The sequence below is a fragment of the Carlito syrichta genome, unplaced genomic scaffold (genome assembly GCF_000164805.1).
Source record: "Carlito syrichta isolate Samal-C Ts95f unplaced genomic scaffold, Tarsius_syrichta-2.0.1 Scaffold71970, whole genome shotgun sequence".
Lineage (NCBI taxonomy): Eukaryota > Metazoa > Chordata > Mammalia > Primates > Tarsiidae > Carlito > Carlito syrichta.
Window position 1 is genome coordinate 82,280 of NW_007016066.1, and position 19,506 is coordinate 101,785.

The 19,506-nt window shown below is 50.8% G+C and overlaps 1 protein-coding gene across 1 annotated transcript in view; it reads left to right on the plus strand.

Moving 5' to 3' along the window:
* The first annotated feature begins 8,770 nt into the window (after nt 1-8,770).
* Nucleotides 8,771-19,506, plus strand: part of LOC103254788 (peptidyl-prolyl cis-trans isomerase F, mitochondrial) — a 19,008-nt gene continuing 8,272 nt past the window's right edge. The window contains exons 1-2 of the mRNA XM_021709670.1: nt 8,771-8,774; nt 9,076-9,244. Coding sequence (XP_021565345.1) covers nt 8,771-8,774; nt 9,076-9,244 — 173 coding nt within the window. The remainder of the gene's footprint in view (nt 8,775-9,075; nt 9,245-19,506) is intronic.

Sequence of the window (19,506 nt, forward strand, 5' to 3'; positions counted from 1 at the left end):
AAGACCCAGAAGGGGCCAGGCTTTCATCATGACTTTGGGGGGAAATGGGGCATCCCAGGAAAGTGGGGGAGAGATTATGGTGGGAAAAGAAGGAGGAAGGGGCAGGAAGAGACCACGGGAAGCTTTCCAGGGGTATAAGGAGGATTCTTCCCACCAGATGGACGACACTCCCCTCCTGTCTGTGAGGAACACACTCTGGTTCTAGGGTGGGCACAGTGTGATTCCTCCTTCTGCCCCCAAAGCCTCTAAGACTTCAGAACCATCATGCAACCCCGCACTTGGGGAAAGGTAGGTAAGGGACCAGAGCTATAGGCCCAGGAGAGGTTCTCTTGTGTCCAGAAAGGCAGCGGCTTCTCCCTTATGGTGGCCTTTGAGCTGAGCAGGGTTCCTGCACCCTCGGTGGGATGTTGATGGGCAAACAGGAGTATGTCCTGCAAGCCTCTCACCTTCAGAGGCAGGAGGGAGCTGGAGGAGATACCTCGTTCCAGGGTTCGGTCTGGAGGGCCTGTGGCTTGATGCCACTGGAGGAAGGAAGAGCAACAGCAGCCATTGGGTCCATCTATGTAATGGGCATTCCCTCATCTCCTGCTGCGGCAGAGAACCGGGGACAGGAACAGAAACAGAAACCTCAGGCAGGCAGTCCCATCAGACTTGGGGCCTGGCCCCAGGAAGCCAAAGAGACTGGAGCTGGGAAGGCCTGAGGATTCAGGTTCCAGAGAGGTCTCAGATGCCCTGTGCTGCCTACTGAAGACCAGCCCCACTTCTGCTGATATAGAATCAACTAGAAGGAGTAAGTACAAAGAGAAGCCAAGTGTGTGCCAAGGCCTTGAGGAAAGTGTCACCTCAAGGGGTGCTTTGATTCACCGTCACCACGTGAGCATTAATCACACCACAATGGAGGCCTTCTCGCAGGTCCCTCCTTCGAGGCTTCCCTTGTAAACTGCATACCTCCTGAGAGAGGAAGCCCCAAGGACGACTTCATGCTCAGGTGTTAGTGACTCACCTGAACCCGGAGGAGGGCAGGGAAGGCTTAGAAGACATGTTGCTGCTCCTTGACCAACCTGCCACATGCTGCCCCAGTCTGAGTGATGGAAACTGAGGAGGTAATGCCCCGAGATAGTGATCCACAGGGCCATGATCTCACTAGGCCTAGAATCACTTCCTGGTATGAGGATGCCAATCCTTGGCTTTCAGAGCTGGCCAGGCCACAAGGAGCCTGTTCAGGGCAGAGAGTGGGAGAAGCCAACTGTCACAATTCTGTAGCTATGTGACCTCACAAAATCCAGTCATTCTCTTCAGAGGGCCTTGTTACCTCATCTGAGCAGCAGGCATCCTTGCTTGGCATTTTCTTTCCACAAGCAAGCAAATGGGACCAGGGCAGTGAAAGTGTTCTAAAAACTGTAGAGGACAGTGTACATGGAAGAAACATCATACTTGCTGTGATGCCCAGGAAAGCTAGGTCTGGTCTCTACCTTCATGGACTCCCCAGCGAGGTTGGGGAGACCCATGGTTGACTTGTGAACATCCAGAGGGGTTAGAGTTGAAATGAAAGAACACGCAAAGCTCTGTGGGAATGTAGAGGAGGCTGACACGAATCCATGTTCTGTCTCTATTAATTTGCCTGCTCTGGACAATTCATATAAATGGAATCATGCACTGTGTGGTCTTTTGTGACTGACTCCTTTCCCTGAGGATCACTTTTTCAAAATTCATCCATGTCATAGCATGTATCAGTACCTCATTTCTTTGTATTGCCAAATAACGTTTCATTGCATGTATTTTCCACCTTTTGTTGATCCATTCATCAGTTGATGGACATTTGGGGTGTCTGATGGCTTATTTGGGGGGGGGGGTAGTAGTCTCACTCTGTTGCCCAGGCTGTAGTGCAGTGGCACACTCACGGCCACTGCAGCCTCGACCTGCTTGACTCAGGTGATTCTTCCTCCTTAGCCTTCCAAAGAGCTGGAACTACAGGCATGTGCCATCACACCCAGCTAATTTTTCTTGATTTATTGTAGAGATGAGATCTCGCCAAGTTGCCCAAGCTGGTCTTGGACCCGTAGGCTCAGACATTCCTCTCACCTCGGCCTCCCAAAGTGCTGGGATTATAGGCATGAGCCACCGTGCCCAGCTGTGGGCTGATATTAACTAACCTGACAATACCAAATGTTGACACGGATGTGGAACAACCAGAACTCCACATATTGCTGGCAGGAGTCCACAATGGTACAACCATTTTGGAAAAGTTTGGCAACTTATTATAAAGAGAAGCATATAGCTACTATACATCCCAGCAATTCAACTTACAATATTTGTCCAAGGGAAAAATGAAGATACATATCCACACAAAAAATTGTACACAAACAGTCAGGCCAGCATTAAAATAGTAAAAAACTGCAAACAGCCTAGTTGTCCATCAACACAAGAACAAATAAACAAATTGAGTTATGTTTACAAAAGAGAAACTTATCCAGCAATAAAAGTCACAAAAGATAGATGAGGGAGAGAAATGTTATGCTGGGTAAAAGAATCCAGACATAAAGGAGTGAGTACTCTTCAAATACTATAAAAATCTATTTTATGTGAAATTCAAGAACCTGTAAAACTCATTTGTGGGATAGAAGTCAGCCCAGAGATTGCTTTGGGTGCAGGCTGGGTGATTGCAGGAGAGTACAGGAAACTTTCCAAGGTGCTAGAAATGTTCTATAGCTGGATTGGGTGTTGGTTGCGCAGAGGTATGCGTTTGTCAAAATGCTGTAACTCTACCCTTAAGACCTGTGTGTTTTAGTGAATGTCGGTTATACCTGAATAAAGGAGGAGGCCCCTCCTCCTGGAAGCACTGAGGAGGTTGGACCGCAGAGCCCAGGCTGGAGAGCAGGGCGGAGCCTCCTGCAGGTTCTAAGGCAAGGGCTATGGCCTGGATCTTGAGTGGGGCCGCAGCTTGGGGAGGAAGGATAGATGAGAGGGATGCCAAGGAGGTGCAGAGGGCAAGATGGGTGCCTGATTGGCAGGAGTGGAGGCAGTGAGATGAGGGAGGAGGCAAGGGCGGCTCACAGGACCCTCTCTTGGCACCTGTGATGGGTTAGTCCTCAGCCCTGTCCGGCTTCATTTCATGGGCTTCCTGCCTGAGAGGGACCAGGCCCTGGCTGCCCCACTTTTGGGTATGAGGATTACCCTGCTCTGAGCAAGAGGCCTCTCAGGCTGTCACCTGTGTCAGCATCTCATGATGCTCCATGACTCATGGGAGGAGAAGCCCAGATGACTTCAGCTTTGTGTGGCCAACAAATGGAGCCCAGATGTGCTCTCCAGACGTGCTTCCTGCACGGGGGGTTGGAGGGTGAGGAGGGTGAACCTGGCAAGCCACCTCAGCTCATGGGTGGTCTGGGGTGCCCAGGGAACCCTCAGAGCCTGCATTGAGAGCCTCCTTGAGGATATAGCTCAATCTCTCCATGTCATAGAGAAGAGGACTGAGGCCTAAGAGGGCAGTAAGGCAGCTCCTCCTTTCTCCTACCTCCTCCCATGCGCCTGTGATTGCAATTCAGCTGCTGGTACAGTGGCCCATATGGACCCCTCCCTCCCAGAGACCCGTAGGAGAGAGCAGGGCTGGATGTTCACATGGAGTTACGCCCCCTCTGAACACGGCACACGGCGCAAGAGGCATAGACACACCTGGCCAGCTCCCTCTGGGCATTCAGCAGGTCAAGGGTGCCATGGCCTGGGGTAGAGCTGGTGGGAAAGTCCCAGGTGTGTGTCACTCTGTTGTCATCTACCCCACCCTGTGGACTTCCCCGTAAGAGCAACCTCTCTTCGTCATTCAGTCCAGCCTCTTTGCCTCAGAAAAGGACTCAGCCTCTTCTCAAAACATTCCTCAGAGATGTCTGGGGCTGAGTCCTGAAATCAAGTTGTCTTTGAAGGGCCAAGATATTGCTCCGTCTGGACCTTACTTTCATGTGGGTTCGTTAGATTCTTCCAGAATAAAGGAAATATGTTATGTGTTTTAAAAATGTATTATTGATGTGTACCATAAAAATGTAGTAAGCACACAGATCACCAATATAGAACACCCCATTAAGGTGTAGAGTATTTCCAGGACTCTAGAAGATTCCCTTGTACCGGCTTCCAGTCAGTCCCTCCCCGCAAGTAGCTGCTATTCTGACTTTTCGCACAGTAGATTATTTTCAACTACTCTTGTTCGACCTAGAGATAGAATCGTACAGTCTACACTTAGGCTTTTTTTCTTCTCAATTTATTGTCTGTGAGATTCACCCATGTTGCTGCACGTATCAGTAGCTTGTTCTTTTTGATTGCTAAGTAGTACTCCATGGATGGATGTACCACAACACATGAATCCATCATACTGTTCATGGGCATTTGGGTCATTTCCAGTTTGGGGCTCTCATGAACATTCACACAAAGTATTTGTATGGCCACACATACTCATTTTTCTGGGATATATGCCTAGGAGTGGAATTTCTGGATCATAGGTAAGCATATTTTTAGCTTTAGTAGACAACTGCCAAAGAGTTTTCTAAAGTGATTGTACCAACTGACACTTCCACTAGCAATGTATGAAAGTTCCAGTTCTGCCACATCCTCATCAACCCTCTTTAATTTTAGCCATTCCAGTGGGTATACAGTGGTATCTCATTGGGCTTTAGTTTGCTTTCTCCTGATGATTAATGATACATATACCTTCTCATGTGGTTATGGGTCATTTGAATAATGTGTGTGCGTGTGTGTGTGTGTGTGTGTGTGTGTGTGTGTGTGTGTGTGTGATGTATTGTCTGTCCAAGTCTTTTGCCACTGCATATTTAGCTAATTGTTTTTTCTTATTGGTTTACATGAATTCTTTATGTGTACTGAACATGAACTTTGTCAGGTGTATGTATTGCAAACACATTTTCCTACTTTGTGGCTTCATTTCTTAATTTCATGCTCTTAAGGGTGTCTCTTGATGAATAGAACTTACTAATGCTAATGAACTCTAAGTTATCCATCTTTTATGATGAAGGGTTTTTATAGCCCCTGTTAGAAGTCCTTAAGAAGCCTAAGTTTAGGACTGGCAAGGGTCATGTCCATCCACTTGCTTTCAGTCCTCCCTCTGGGGTAGGAGTCAGTCGGTTATTTACTCACCCAGCCATCTGTCCAGCAATTTACCCGCCCACCTATCCATCTACCCACTCACTCACCCATACTCTCCATCATCCACACCTCCATCCATCCATCCACCCGTTGATCTAGCCAATATGTATCGCCATCACCCTGAACTGAGTGATGACAAGTATTAAGAGACTGAGATGAAGAGTTAGTGAGATGAACAAGACCTCCAAGGAGCTTGTGATCTGATGGGGGAAGTGCAGAATACACAAAATCTTCGACAGATTTCTATCTATCCTCATGTTGTCCAGAAGTCTCTAGCTTTCATTCATTACTATCTGAAACCTCCATTCATTTATTCTTGTTCTGTGACACTTCTACCAATATGTGCAGATAGTCTGATTCCCAAGGGTCTGAACTGCACATAAAAAAGGACGATTCTCACCTCCCTTGTTTTACATACTTGGCCTTTATTGATGTGGCCTGAGATGGCTGGCAGCCCGGCCCACCGTTGGCAGGGCAGGACCAGTCGTATTCAGAGAAGATTCCCCCAGTGGAAGAAAGAAAGAAAGAAGCCCAGTGGAGGACCACCTTTCGCAGGATTGACTGACCTGTGGTAAGTGTTTGAAGCCTGGCCCTGTGGGACTGGCAGATGGCCTAGTCTGATAGCAGAGAGGCGGGCAGTGGGCTGGAGCAGGAATTTCAGCAGGCTGGCAGAGCAGGTGGAGAGGGATACAGGGTGAGGGGAGCGGGTGGGGACACAAGCTAGCATGTGAGAGGCTGAAAATGGGGCGGACTCTGGCACTTTGCAGCTGGGTCTCAGATCAAGCTGGGGCCTGGGGGCTTAAGGTGGGGCCGGGGGCCAGTGGTGGGGAGGGCAGAGGGCCTGTACCACTCTAGGGAGGCCCCATGTGGACGTTAGCCCCTGATTGGCAAACATGCCCCTGCTCTCCAGCCTTAGCTGTTGCCAGTCCTTACCTTGACCTCTTCCTAGGGACAGTGGCTCAAAGCCAACAAAAACAGCAAAGGTCCCACCAGCTCTATCTCCAACACGGCCAGGCCCAGGTCCCTCTGAGATCTGACTGCCCAGAACTTCCTGGCAAGCCTGGCTGTGGTCCTGCCTAGGCAGCACCTGCCCTCCCAAGGACACTGGCCCTTTGTGGGCAGAGACGGCTTGTGGGGACAGCCTTGAGGAGGGGTTGAGCTGAGTGGGCCTGGCTGGCGCCAGGCGGGACCGGGAACCTCAGCAAACAAGGCCTCCTACACAGTGACCAGGGGTGGGGGCAGTTCAGGGCACTGAGCAGAATCCAACCACAGTGCCCGATGGGAGTGGAGTCAGGGTAAGGACCGGAGAGGATGAGCAGGGCCCTCACAACCCTGACACACAGATTCCTCCCTCTCCCCTTCCCACCTCTGTCCCCTGAGCTTGGTCCCTTGCACAGTGACCCTGCCAACCCTGGTTGGGGACCACACCCACTACTGCCAGTGGTGACTGGATCCACCTTCAGGTCCCTCCACAAGACCTGACAGTGGTCTCTTTGCTCACTCTTCTCCCAGAGCCTAGGGGTGGCAAAGACCCCCTGGCCTGAAGTCAGCCCCTCATGGGCCCGTATCCAAGCTGACTGAGAGGCAGGTCCAGGCCTAAAAGAGGATCCTTTCTGAGCTTCCTCTGTGGTAGGCACTTCACTAAGTGCTTCATCTGTAGCGTCTCATGGGACCCCACAGCAATCTTTAGAGGAGGTGCTGACACTAGCAACGTAAAGTGACTTCCCCCAGGTTGCCTGGGATGTCAGTGGGGAGCCCAGGTGTGAGCTCAGGCTGCCTGACCCCACAGTCCATGTCCCTAGATGATCAGTGCAGCAGTGGAGAGGGGAGAAGAGGAAAGGGAGGAATCTGCTTCCCATCCTGAAGGAGATGAGGGAGGACCCCTGGAATTTCACAAGGATGTGTTTTAGAGCCATCGCTCCAGACACAGAGTTTGGGCAGGGGGCTGAACCTGGAGTTAGAGAGAAGGCTGTCTTGATAGTCCAGGCGGCAGCCATGGGGACACCCCTGTGGCCTCCAGGGAAGAATTTCCTGCTTAGTTGCAAGGAATGCAGCGCCTCCCAGAGCCACCTCAGCTGTCAAGAAGAGGTCTTCTGGCAGTCCCAGCAAACACTGAGTGCTGCAAGTCTGACTAATTGAGCCCAGCAGGGATGCCTCTGACAGTCACCTGTGGAGTTCCCACCAGGTTGGCCCAGACTAGGGCACATTTGTGTCACAGTCTGAGGCTGTCCCTGCCCAGCCCTGCTTCCCCCCTTCGCCTTCCTCTTGCAAACCTCACGGGCACCCGGCTCCGTCTCAGCCTATGCTCCCTGGAAGACCAGAGGGCAGAATCTCAGCTCCAGCAAGAACCACAGTGGCAGAAGCAGGGAGAGAAGCAGATTGGAAGGAAGCTTCACCTCAGTGCTACCGCCCACTAACCTCAGCGACCTCACTCAACCTCTGTGTGCCTCGGTTTCTTCATCCATAAAATGGAACCAATGCTCTCTGGAGCTAATAATCTCTCCCTTGTGGGATTAGTATGGGGACTCAATGACTGAATGAATGTGAAGCGCTCAGCATGGTGCTCGGATTAATTAATGTACATGATTATTAAGAGATTCAGCTGGACTTGTCAGGAATAGTTCGATGTGTTTCTCTTGGCTTTACTGTACACTTCTCAAGGACAGGGACTGAGTCGATCTTGCTCACCAACATATACACAAATCTAGCCCAAAGCCTGACACATCGTGGGTGCTGTGTAAAGGTTTGTTAAAGGAATAAATGGATGGGAGTAAATCACATGGGACACGCCAACTGAAGGTGACACTGTTTTTGTAGCTGAGGTGCCTGGGAGGAGGTGGGGCAGGGAGGGATAAGGAGTTTCCACAGGGTCACAGTGTTTGAGGATACTGTGGATACGGCACACGGACAGGGCCCAGGCCCATGGAGGTGCCCAACTAGGGTTCCTGTCAGCCCCCATCAGGAGTTCTGGTTATCTCTAGCTGTATAACAAGCCATTCAAACCTACTAGGGTAAACCGACAGCAACCATTTATTCTTATCCTCTCTCATGGTTTTTAGGGCTGACTGGGCTCAGCTGGGCAAGTCTTACTCGGGCCCTCCAGTGGTTGCAGTCAGACAGTTGCTTGGGCTGAAGTCATATCCAGGCATCCTCCCTCCGGTGTCTGGCAGGGGGGACCTCAGCAGGACTGTCAGCTGAAACACCTGCTGTGGCCTCTCCACGTGACCTGGGCTTCCTCACAGCATGGGAGCTGGGTATCAAGAACGAGAGGCCAAGAGCAAGAGTCAGGCGGAAGCTATGTTGCTTTCACACCAGAAGGCACTCAGCCTTACCTCTGCCACATTCTACTGGTTAGAAGTGAGTCACTGAGGCCAGTGCATAATCAAGGGAAGAGGAATAAGATACCACCCCTTATTGTTGGGAACACAGAAGAAATTGGAGACATGCTTTAAAATCACCACACCAGGGAACCACCGGAGGCCCACCCCTCAGACTCTAAAATGAGTCCTGCTTCTAACAGGGTTGATTTAGTAGGCCAAGTGACAGTTTGCCTAGCCAGAGAACTCAGCATGTGTGGCAAGTAGTTGAGTCTTAATAGTAGCTACCTGATGAAAAAGTGAGCGAAGGCATGGGTAAGGGAGAGAGGGAGAGAGAATGACTAGGGCCTGTCCAGGTTGGGACCCAGCCTGGCTGCCCTCATAAGCGGCTCTCATGTTTGGACCTCGCCTGGTCCCCCAGCATTCTGTGTCCTGACTCTGCTCTACCTTAAAGCTGGTCTAATCATACTCTTTCTGGAATTTTTCCCTGGCCCAGCCCCAGTTTGGGGTCCTGCTGTTGAAACACTGTTTGGATGACCACTGCCTGCCAGTGGTACCTCCAATCAAGCCTTCCCAAGACCCTCCCTCTGACCGACCAGGACCTCTGCCCCTGCAGGACTTCTCAGTGTCAGCCTATGGTTTAGACCCTCACATAACTACCATCCCCAGATGTTTGGCTTCTCTGGAATGCCTCCTTTGCTGCCCATCACAAAGCTCTTCCCAGACTACCCCGCCCCTGCCCGGAAGAGTTGGGAGTCCCAAGCCCAGAGACGTACTGGGATTGGGTGAGAGAGCAGGAAAGAGACAGGACAAGGAGAAAGGCCACACCAAAGTGTTGGGTGGGGAGGAAGGACTGAAAAGAAGAGAAGGGATGGTCAGAGGAGTCAGTGGGAGATCAGGAGGTACGGTCCAAGGAGAGCCTAGTGCCCACCACCCCGAGGGGCCACGAGGGAGGAGGACTGAGCAGGGCAAGGAAGCTGGAAGCAGAGAGAGGGAGCTGAGGAGTGAGGGGCAGTGAGGACGCAGAAAAGGTGAGTGCTGATAACTCAATGTCCTCCTAGAGTCTGCCCACAGACTGTGCTGCCTGGGAACCTTGAACTTTCAAAGGCAAAGGGCCCAGGAGGCATTTCTAGCTGGTAACATCATGGCCCAGAACCATCCTGGCTGGGTGGGTGTTTCTCCAGAACAGGCACCAAGAAAAGCCAGATTTCTAATAAGAGCCTCAGGCTTCAGTCAGAAAATTGTGCAAGTTCTCCAAGTCCCGAGAGGCTTCCTCACCACGCCCCTCATCATTTGATAGAGTCTTGGATGCCCTGAAAATTTCCAGGTTAGAAGCCCTCTGTTTGTCCAAGTGAGTGCCAAGACCTGCCACGCACAACAGGGGTAGAAAGAGAATGAGAGCCAGTGCTTAAAGAAATCTCCAGGTAATAATAGTGATGGAAACAAGGGTAGTATAGCTACTGTTCACTGAGCACTTCATGCAACAGAGTGTCTTATGGACATTACCTGATGCTGAAAGCAGATCTCTAGATGCATGCTATACCTAAGTTTACATATGTGAAATTAATGCCAGGAATTGAGTCCCCAGCTGGAGTCTTACCGAATTAATAGGCCTGGCCTCCTCGCAGGGGGCAGGGGAGTTTCCTGGGTGAGTACCTGGCGCCAGCTTGGTCCAGTGACAAATTTGTCAGGACAATTTGGATAGCTCCCCATTCCTGCCTCTCCTGGATTCACGACCAAGTCCTGTAGGGAGCTGGGAGGTTGCAAGTACAAAGAAAAGAAAAGAAAGAACCGTTTCACTAAAACCTTAGTGAGATGTTGAGGCCCAAGTAGCCCTGCTGTGAGGCCCTCTCATGGGTTGACTTGTGCCCTCCAAAAATCATATGCTGAGATCCTAACCTCTAGTACCTCAAAATACAGTCTCATTTGGAAATAGGGCCATTGCTGTTGTAATTAGTTAAGACAATGTCATCAGGGTGAGTGCCAGTTCAATATGACTGGTATCCCTATAGCAATGAGAAACTTGGACACAGAGACAGGCACAGGAAAAGCTGACATGAAGAGACACAGGGAGAAAGTGGCTGTCCACAAGCTGAGGAGAGAGGCCTGGAAGAAGCCCTTCCCCTACAGCCCTCAGGAGGAGCCAACCCTGTTAGCACCTTCATTCTTCTGGCCTCCCAAACTGTGAGATGATACCTTTCTATCATATAAGCCTATTTGTGGTGTGTGTTTTGGCAATTACAGCAGCTCCAGCAGGCCAATATGTGACCCCCCCCCAAAAGTGAGAGGGACGGCTTTCTAGACATTTGTTTGGGGCCCTTGTATACCCTGGGGTCCAGCAGAGCAGGGACAGCCCTCAGCCGGAGCAGACCAGCTTGGGGTGCATGTGAAACACACCCTTAGGTTTCACTACAGGGAAAGTTTACCATCCCTGGGTCAGCAGGCAGAGTGAAGTTTTAATAATACTGACTCCTAGTTGTGAGGGCTGAGTAAACATTCAACTATAAAAGCACAACGCCACCATCACAGTTCAGAGGTGGCGGAGGCCACATCTGGCTGGCAGTGGGTCCACGAGATAAAAACCCAATGGTGGGGAGGAGGAACTGAGTTTGGGTGTCAGATGGACTTCTCCAGGAAGCAGACACCAGGACGGGATTAAACGTGAAAGAAATGTATTCAGGGAAATAACTGGGAAAAGAGGTGGGGAAATACCTGGGAAAAGAAGGAGACTGGGAGAGCTCTCAGACTGGGTGTCAAGTTTGACCTTAAGTGATAGAGAGAGGAAAGGAAAGAGGAGGGAAGAAAGGCGGGAGAAAGTCTGGTTGGGTAGAAGCCTCCTCCCTTTGGGGAATCCTCAAGCAAAATTGGTTGTCAAAGGTGCTCATGTCTTTCAGGAAAGGGTGCCTTAGCACTTTCCTGGGAAGGCACCCTTTCCTGGGAGGTGTTACCACTTTAAGTGGCTTTTATGAGCCATTTTTATATTCAAGATATACATATATGTAATTCTACCTTTTTTTTTTTTTTTTTTTTAGAAAAAAAGGTTATACATAGATCACAGATATATTCCCTGGTGGGTTTAATGGCTCAGAGGTAATTGCCTGGAAGATGAATTACAGAGTGGGCAGCCAGGGCTGCTCCTTGTAGGCAGAGATGGGTCTCATGGCTGCCACACTGGGGCAGTCAGGAAGGGAGCCTTGGGCCAGGGAGAGGACCACAAAAAAGCACAGGGTATTCTGGGAGTAAATGATGGACCAATGCACAAGGCTGATGGTGCCAAATGATACCCCATCCCTCTCATGAGCATTGCTTTGCGTTCCACTGAAATTTAGCATTCTTTTTCTTATGATTATTGGCCATTCATGACTTGCCTTTTGTAAACTGTCTGATCCTCTCCTCCATGTGTTTTCTATTGAGACGTTACCACTTTACGTGACTTTCATGAACCATTTTTATATTCAAGACAGACATATATGTAATTTGACCATTTTTTTTAGAACAAAAAGTTATACATAACTCACAAATATATTCCCTGGTGGGTTGAAAGCCATTTTAATGATGTAGTGAATATGAAAACAAGTGTGCAAGAAACAGAACTAAATGTACTTTTCTACAACTGAACTTAATTCCTTTTTTCAAGCTCCCATTTTGCCCAAATGGTGGAAACAACCCTTATTCTGTCCCTTCCCCGAGCATTGCCTCGAAGTTCCTGGGGACTCAAGGAGTTCCAAGATGGCAGAATTGGGGGCATCTGTCAGAGCTGTCCTCGTTGGTCCGTCTGGTGTCTATTGATGTCCTCATTTCCATCAAGCTCTTGCCAATTTACACGGTTCCTTAATGTTATTTCCTCGTCCAACCACAAGGCTTCCAGGTCTTTAGGTTTCTGGGTCACTCTGTGCCCTCTTGGGAACTCCTCTTAGGAAATCTGTGCACCGCACCCTCTCTCTCACACCATGGCTGGGGAACTGCACCGCCACTTACCCTGAAAAAGCATCTTCTGTGGCCTCTGTGCTTGGAATTCTCGCACATCTTCAGCCATGGGGAGTTTACTGCATCAAAGTATCACTCTGCAATATTGCAGATTGAGAAAAAGCCTTCATCTAAATAAGCCCTACGCTGGGCACAGTGGCTCAAGCCTGTAATCCCAACCCCTTTAAGAGGCCAAGATGGGAGGATCACTTGAGGCCAGGAGTTCGAGACCAGCCTGGGCAACATAGCAAGACCCTGTCTCCATTTTTTAAATAAATAAATAATTAACCCCAAACCTGGCTCCCACTGGTCCTGGCCAGGCCTCCAGAGCCCCGCTGTGGCCTCAGCCCCAGAGCAGCCCTCCTCTCTCTGCAGATGGCGTCACATCAACCCCACTGAAATTCTCTAGTGACCAGACTTAGTTACAGTTGCTCTGCCCACCCTTGACTCAGCCGGTCCCCTGCTCCCCTTTCCCCGGATCTTCTGCTGAATTTGGCCTGTCCCTGTGGAGGTGAGGCTGCTGCTGTGATTTTCCGATGTGGTTGGACTAGCCCAGCCCCGGGCCTGTGATCTGGACCCTCTGTCTCAGAAACACAGCTCATGAGTCGATCCACTGTTTGAGCCTCTGCTCATCTAAAATCTGAGATTTTTTTTTTTTTTTTGAGTTGGAGTCTCACTCAGTCGCCCAGACTGGAGTGCAGTGGCCGCTCCCGGCCACCGCAGCCTCGACCTGCTGGGCTCCGGCGATCCTTCCGCCTCAGCCTAACAAGTAGCCGGAATTACAGGCATGCGCTGCCACGCCCAGCTGATTTTTGATTTATTGAAGAGATGAGGTCTCGCTGCCCAGGCGGGTTTCGAACACACGGGCTCAGGCAATCCACTCACCTCAGCCTCCCAAAGGCGCGGGATTACAGGCTGAGCCACCGAGCCCGGCTAAAATCTGAGATCTTTGTCACATAAATTGAGGCCACTCTCCACCTGACCTTCTGACCTTTGGTATTAAAATTCAATGACAGTAGAGATACATTATAGGCAGGAGCCAAGTTCTGGGATTAGGCAGAGCAGTGCCAAATACAGGTGGCTTGGCCACTCACTAGATGTGAGGGAAGGACCGTGGAACCTTGAATGGCTTATGTGACTGTCATCCACTTTGGAGTCTCATTTATAAAGAGCAGTTAAGCTAGTCGTAGTGGCTCATGTCTATAATCCTAGCACTTTGGGAGGCCAGGGCAGGAAGGATCAATTGAGCCCAGGAGTTCGAGACTTGCTGGGGTAACATACTGAGACCTCATCTCTACAAAAAATACAAAAATTAGCTAGGTGTAGTGGTGCACGACTGTAGTCCCAGCTACTTGGAAAGCTGAGGTGGAAGGATCGCCTGAGCCCAGTAGTTCAAGGCTGTGGTGAACTGTCTTTGTGTCACTGCACTCCAGCCTTGGTGACAGAGTGATATCCTGACTAAAAAAAAAAAAAAAAGTTAGTACGAGTTCCTGTTCTCGAGGGCCATGCAGGGATTAGGAAATATCGTGATAAATCCTTACCATATGCAGTTTATTAAAAGTAGTAAGGGGTAGCTATTCTTATTGCTATCAAGCATCTAACTGTAGCGTTTATTTCAATTAGAGGGAAAGACAAACTCTTGTCATCAAGGGTGGGCAATATTGCTTAGAAGGCAGACAATATTGATCACAAGATAAGCATCATTGACTGGAAGGGGATTTATTATTTTCTTTTTTTTTTTTTTGAGTTGGAGTCTCACTCTGTCGGTCAGGCTGGAGTGCTGTGGCACGCTCACAGCCACCGCAGCCTCAACCTGTGGGACTCTGGCGATCCTTCCGCCTTAGTCTTCCAAGTAGCTTGAACACACGCCACCACATCCAGCTAATTTTTCTTGATTTATTGTAGAGATGAGGTCTCACCAAGTTGCCCAGGCTGGTTTCGAACAATCCTCTCACTTTGGCCTCCCAAAGTGCTGGGATTATAAGCATGAGCCACCGCGCCTGGTCAGGAGATTTATTCTAATAGAGGAAAGACAGGTATCAATGTTAGTCAGTAGTGATTAAGAAAGTCCAGTCAGTAGATTAAAGACAATTGTACAGGTCAACAGACCAAATAAAGGATAGGAGACTGTGGGATTACAGGCAGCCTGCCTCCTTGTGCCCCCAGGGCAGACAGCCCAGAGCTCAGGCAAAGTCGGGTCAAGCAGTATTTAGGTTCGGCAAAGGCTGGGGTCTCCCTCCTAGGCAGCCTGGCAGTGCGACCCTCTCCCTGGGATAATGATGTATTGAGGAAAGCCACTGCAGATCAGGAAACTGAATCAAGGTGGGAAGGGGCAGGAACAAAAGGCACATCTAGGCTGGACCTGGGAACCTCCTGGGTTCTGCTGACCCGCTCCTTTTCCTGGTGACTCCAGGCAGGAACTATGGAAATGAACTCAGGGTGCATGTATCTATGCAGTCCAGCTGTACTACTAGGTGTCATCCTGCAGGGTCGAGCCCCTGGAAGTGAAGGCTCTTTCAGTGGAGGAGTCAGCCAGGGGCTTTGGAGTCAGCCAGGCCTGCTTGCAAATCCAGCTCAGCCACCTGGTCTCCACCATGTGGAGACCACAGACCCGCCCTTGCAGAGTTAGCATGAGGACTAGATAGGATCATGAATCCAAATCAATAAGCACAATGTCAGGCTTGCTAGAAGGAAAGGTATGTGGCAGGACAATTATCTGGCATAATCCCTCTCAGAAGTGCCACTTAGAGCCCACTAGCTCCTGGAGAGAGACTCACAACCAGGCGAATCAGAAAGAATTCCACTCTCCACTTTGCCCTAGTGTGACCCTGGCAAAGTACTTACTCTCTCCTAGCTTCCATCCTTCATTTCTAAGACAGGACAACAATCTCCACTTTGCAGGTTCACCCTGAGGCTAAGAAGCAACATCTGCAAAGTGCTTAGTGCAGAGCCTGGTGTGGAGTTGTAAAGCGAGGCACCATCCCCTTCCCAGAAGCCAATGGGATGCCATGGCCAGGCCTCAGCATAGGGTCCCTCGCTTTTTACCAAGAGCAGCTGGTGACACAAGTCTGTTGAGATGGCAGATCAGGGACTGGTTGTGTATGAAGCAATAGGCTCTACAAAGGGCCCTGGCCAGGGGTGGGATGCTGCTGGGATTCATTATCTACTGCACAGCAAATGACCCCAGCACTTAGCGGCTTAGGACAACCAATGTGGATTGTCTCACAGCTTCTGCAGATCAGGTATCCAGGTGTGGGTTAACGAGGCGCCTCCGACTCAGGGTCTCTTGGGAGGCTGCAGTTGAACTGTGGGCTGGGGCAGTGTCAACCCAAAGACCTAATGGAACCGGAGGATCCACTTCTAAGCTCGCTCACATGGCTGTTGGCAAGCGGCAGAAGAGCCACATCCAAGATCACTCACGTGGTTGCTGGAAGGCTTCGGCTCCTTACCATGAGGCCTTCCCACAGGCTGCCTGGGTGCCCTCATGACATGGCCACTGGTGGTGTGTGTGTGTGTGTGTGTGTGTGTGTGTGTGTGTGTGTGTGTGTATGAGAGAGAGACAGAAAGAGACAGAGACAGAGAGACAGAGAAGAGAGAGAAGAAACAGAGAGAAGAGATAGAGATAGAGAGAGTTACAGAGAGACAGAGAGAAAGAGAGAAAGCATGGATCGAAGAGACAAACCATAGTCCCTTTTCCCTAATTTTGGAAGTGGCATCCCAACACATTCACTACATTCTGCTCACACACTCAGGGCACCCGAGAGAGGCTTACTCAGCACCACCATTCTGTAGCTACCCCTCCCTGTCTTTGTCCTTCCATACCCCTGGGACAAAGCTCAAGGCCCACCACATGGTGGGTGCACTGAGAACATGTGATCGAACGAAGTGATCCTGCACAAAGAGCCCTTGTGAGAGGGAAGAGAGGGTCTGACTCCTGGTCCTGTCCGGCTGTGTGACCATAGGCAAGTCCCCATCCCTCTCTGAGCTCCAGTCTGCTAACCTATACAACAGAAATCAGAGCTTGCAAACTCTCACCCCAGAGACTTCATCTAGGTTATGGATATGTTGTTTATGGCTTGTTCGGTGTTTAACTTTATTTTAAAATCAGTTCACAAGATTTGAAAACTAAATTTCCATAATGCCTAATCTTCAGCTTTTATTGAAAGATGAGAAGACTGGACACAATAATCCCACATACAACAATGGACTGGCCTCAGCAGCAGCCTGTGTTAGCATTTAGATACAGTGCCACATCCCCTCACTCCCTGGATTCTACCCGCTCGCCACTGCATATGATGCCCTGCGGGTGTCTGAGTCTGCAACCCCTGAATGAGATTCTGAGCTCAGCAAAAACTGCTGTTCTTTGGGTCTGTGAGGCTGAAAGACAGTGTTACAGGATCCCCAGGTGACAAAGACGGTCGACAACCTGGAGAAGAAATCACTTGGGCCGAGTGGAGAGAATCGCTGCTGATTCTGAGGATGACACAGACTCTATAAATAGCCTGAGCCAGGTGAGTGCTAACACCTGCCGGATCTCACCTGGCCCCACAGCCCTCAAGGGCTGGGCATGCGTTTGGTTCATGGCTCAGCCTAGGGACTGTCCCTCCTCCTGATACTACCAGGGGCTGCACAGGTAAGGATGGCATCACAGTTGAGCATATGGGGAAGGTAGACCTTTTCTCTGACTCAGACAGGAGGTAGTGATGATGTCTAATTTTCCAAAGAAGATGGAAGGCGTGGCATTAATGAAGGAAGGTGGTTTCCAGTCCAAGGCCCTGAGGGTGGTCATTGCACCATCAGTGGCTCCCCAGCGTTATCCAACAATATCAGACCTCAGCCTGGTCTTAAGGGCCCCATGTGATTGAGTCCCCACAGGCCTTTCCGCTCATGGTCAGTGTCATAGCCTTTCCTGGAAGGTGCCCTGACCTCTCCCAGTTCTGGGCTGGCACTGGCTCACTTCCCCCTCTGGAATCACCTCTTTGTGTCTGTGTCCTCAGGTAAGATCGTTTTCAGCCTGATCCTCCAGGCAGAAACCCTCTCCACAGTCACTGGCTAACCCCTCGGTTTCTGTCTTGCTGCAATGTCTATCTGAGGCTTGTCTCTCTTGCCCTCCCCACCCTGTCCCAGTGTCCCGCTCCATGGTGACAGTGAGGATGGTTTGACCTGCAACGACCCTGATCATGAAGTCAGGCAGAAGGGTCCCAGCTCCAGTGCTCTGCCCTTGGCACATCCGCTCCCCCCAGCTCCCTGGGCCTTGCTTTCCTGTCCACAGAGCGGCGCCGCTTCTCACACTGCAGCAGGCAGCAGATGGGCTGAGGGCTGGGAAAGGGCTCTGAGAACTGAAGTGGTCGAGGGAGTGAAGGTAGCTCTCCCTGGGGTAAGGCTGCTCATTCTTCATCAGGGTAGGGGATAAACTGAGGTCTCCAGCAGCAGGCTTGAGGGACACCAGGGTACCGCTGAGCCACTTGGTGTGGCTGAGGGCTGTGTAAGCTCAGGGCCTAGAACTGAGGCAGGGAGCCTTGGGCTCTCAGAAAGCTTCTCACAAGGCCTGTGGGGTGATTCCTCTCTTCTGCTTTTCAGTCTACAGTATGAACTGACAGAGGTGGGATCTGGGAGATATGCTAAGGGCTCGGCTGGGATAGGTGGCAAGTGGGCTCCCCACTCAAGCCTGCTCACTTCAGTGCACCACATGAGAAAGGAGGCACGCCTCCCCAGGGCGGAGTGAGGCCCCATCCTGGACTGGGACCTGGGGAGCATCCCACTGTGGTTTCATTGAGTGCCCAAGCCCTTCTAGGCCAGGAATCAGAGAAGGGGGCTGTGAGCTTCCAGAAAAGGGGCCAAGCTAGCATTCTTATGAAGCTGGGACATTCTGCTCTGACCTCTTGGGTGGCCATTTTGCTGCCTGATCCCTTCCCATGAGCTGATTCAGGATCTGGAACAGGTCAGTCTGGAGCTAGCCTCAGCATAAGCCCACCCACCTCCAATGCTCTGTCTCATTCTCTTCTCTGGCCCCTGGGGCCTCTGAGTACCTGTAGCTGAAATCCACTGCTTTCCTCTGAGACTCTGTTCATCACAGATGTTCATGGGCACAGTACTTAATAGCTGACAAATCCCTCGCTTGTGTTCATTTTATCCTTAGAACCCACCTGGAAAAAAGCAGGGTAAGGATTGTCATCATACCCTTACTCTTGAGATGGGAAATTGAAGTCCAAAAAGTCTGGGAGGACTGACCCAAGGTGGGGGCAGGACTCCAGGGTTCTCTAGCCCTGGCCAATGCCCTCCCCTCTCTGGGCCTCAGTTTCCTATGGGGAGAGTACAGGTGTTTGTCCAGATGCTCTTTAGGGACCCTGCCTGGTATTCATTTACTGCAGGCCTCCCACTGCCTCCCGGCTGCCGTGAAGCCCACCCTCAGCACCCGCGGCTTAGACCCCCCTGCCGTGGCTTCCTCCAGTGATCACCTTTCTCAGGTGAGTGACAGTGGAAGTGGGTAGGCAGCCGTCTGTCCTGGCTGGTAGGGAACCAGGGCCATTAGTCCGTGGGGGGTGGGAGGAGGAAGTCATATCTAGTCCTGGAGGAGGGCTGGGGGCCTGGAAGGAGCATGACACGCCCAGGCTGTTTCCAGTCTTGCTCCTGGTTTCGAGAAACAACTAGAAAGAGGCCCAGCCCAGGCCAAACAGGATGGTGGTCGCTAGAGGAGGTGTCTCTGTTGATCTCCCCTTCTCTTTTATGCCTATCTTCTCTTCTTGCCTCCACTGATCTCACCTCTCTGCCTTTCCGTGCCACCGTCTCTCTAGGACTCTTCGTCTGCTCCACCGACGCAGGCAGGGAGGCCGGGAGGCTATCGGCCTGAGCTTTACATATATAAAGAGTTCACAGATTTTTGTTATATTCAAATTCAAAATATGCGGATGCTCGTCTCCTCTTAAAAAAAAAAAACCTATCGATACCGTCACAAAATGGAACCGGCCTCCTTCTGCGGGGTCGTGTCAGTCCCTCCGGAAGTCTGTCCCTAGTGGAGGGGGTGTGCGCCAAGGACTCACGCTCTGCGGCCCGGGAGCGGGCTGCGCTGCCCGGTGCGGCC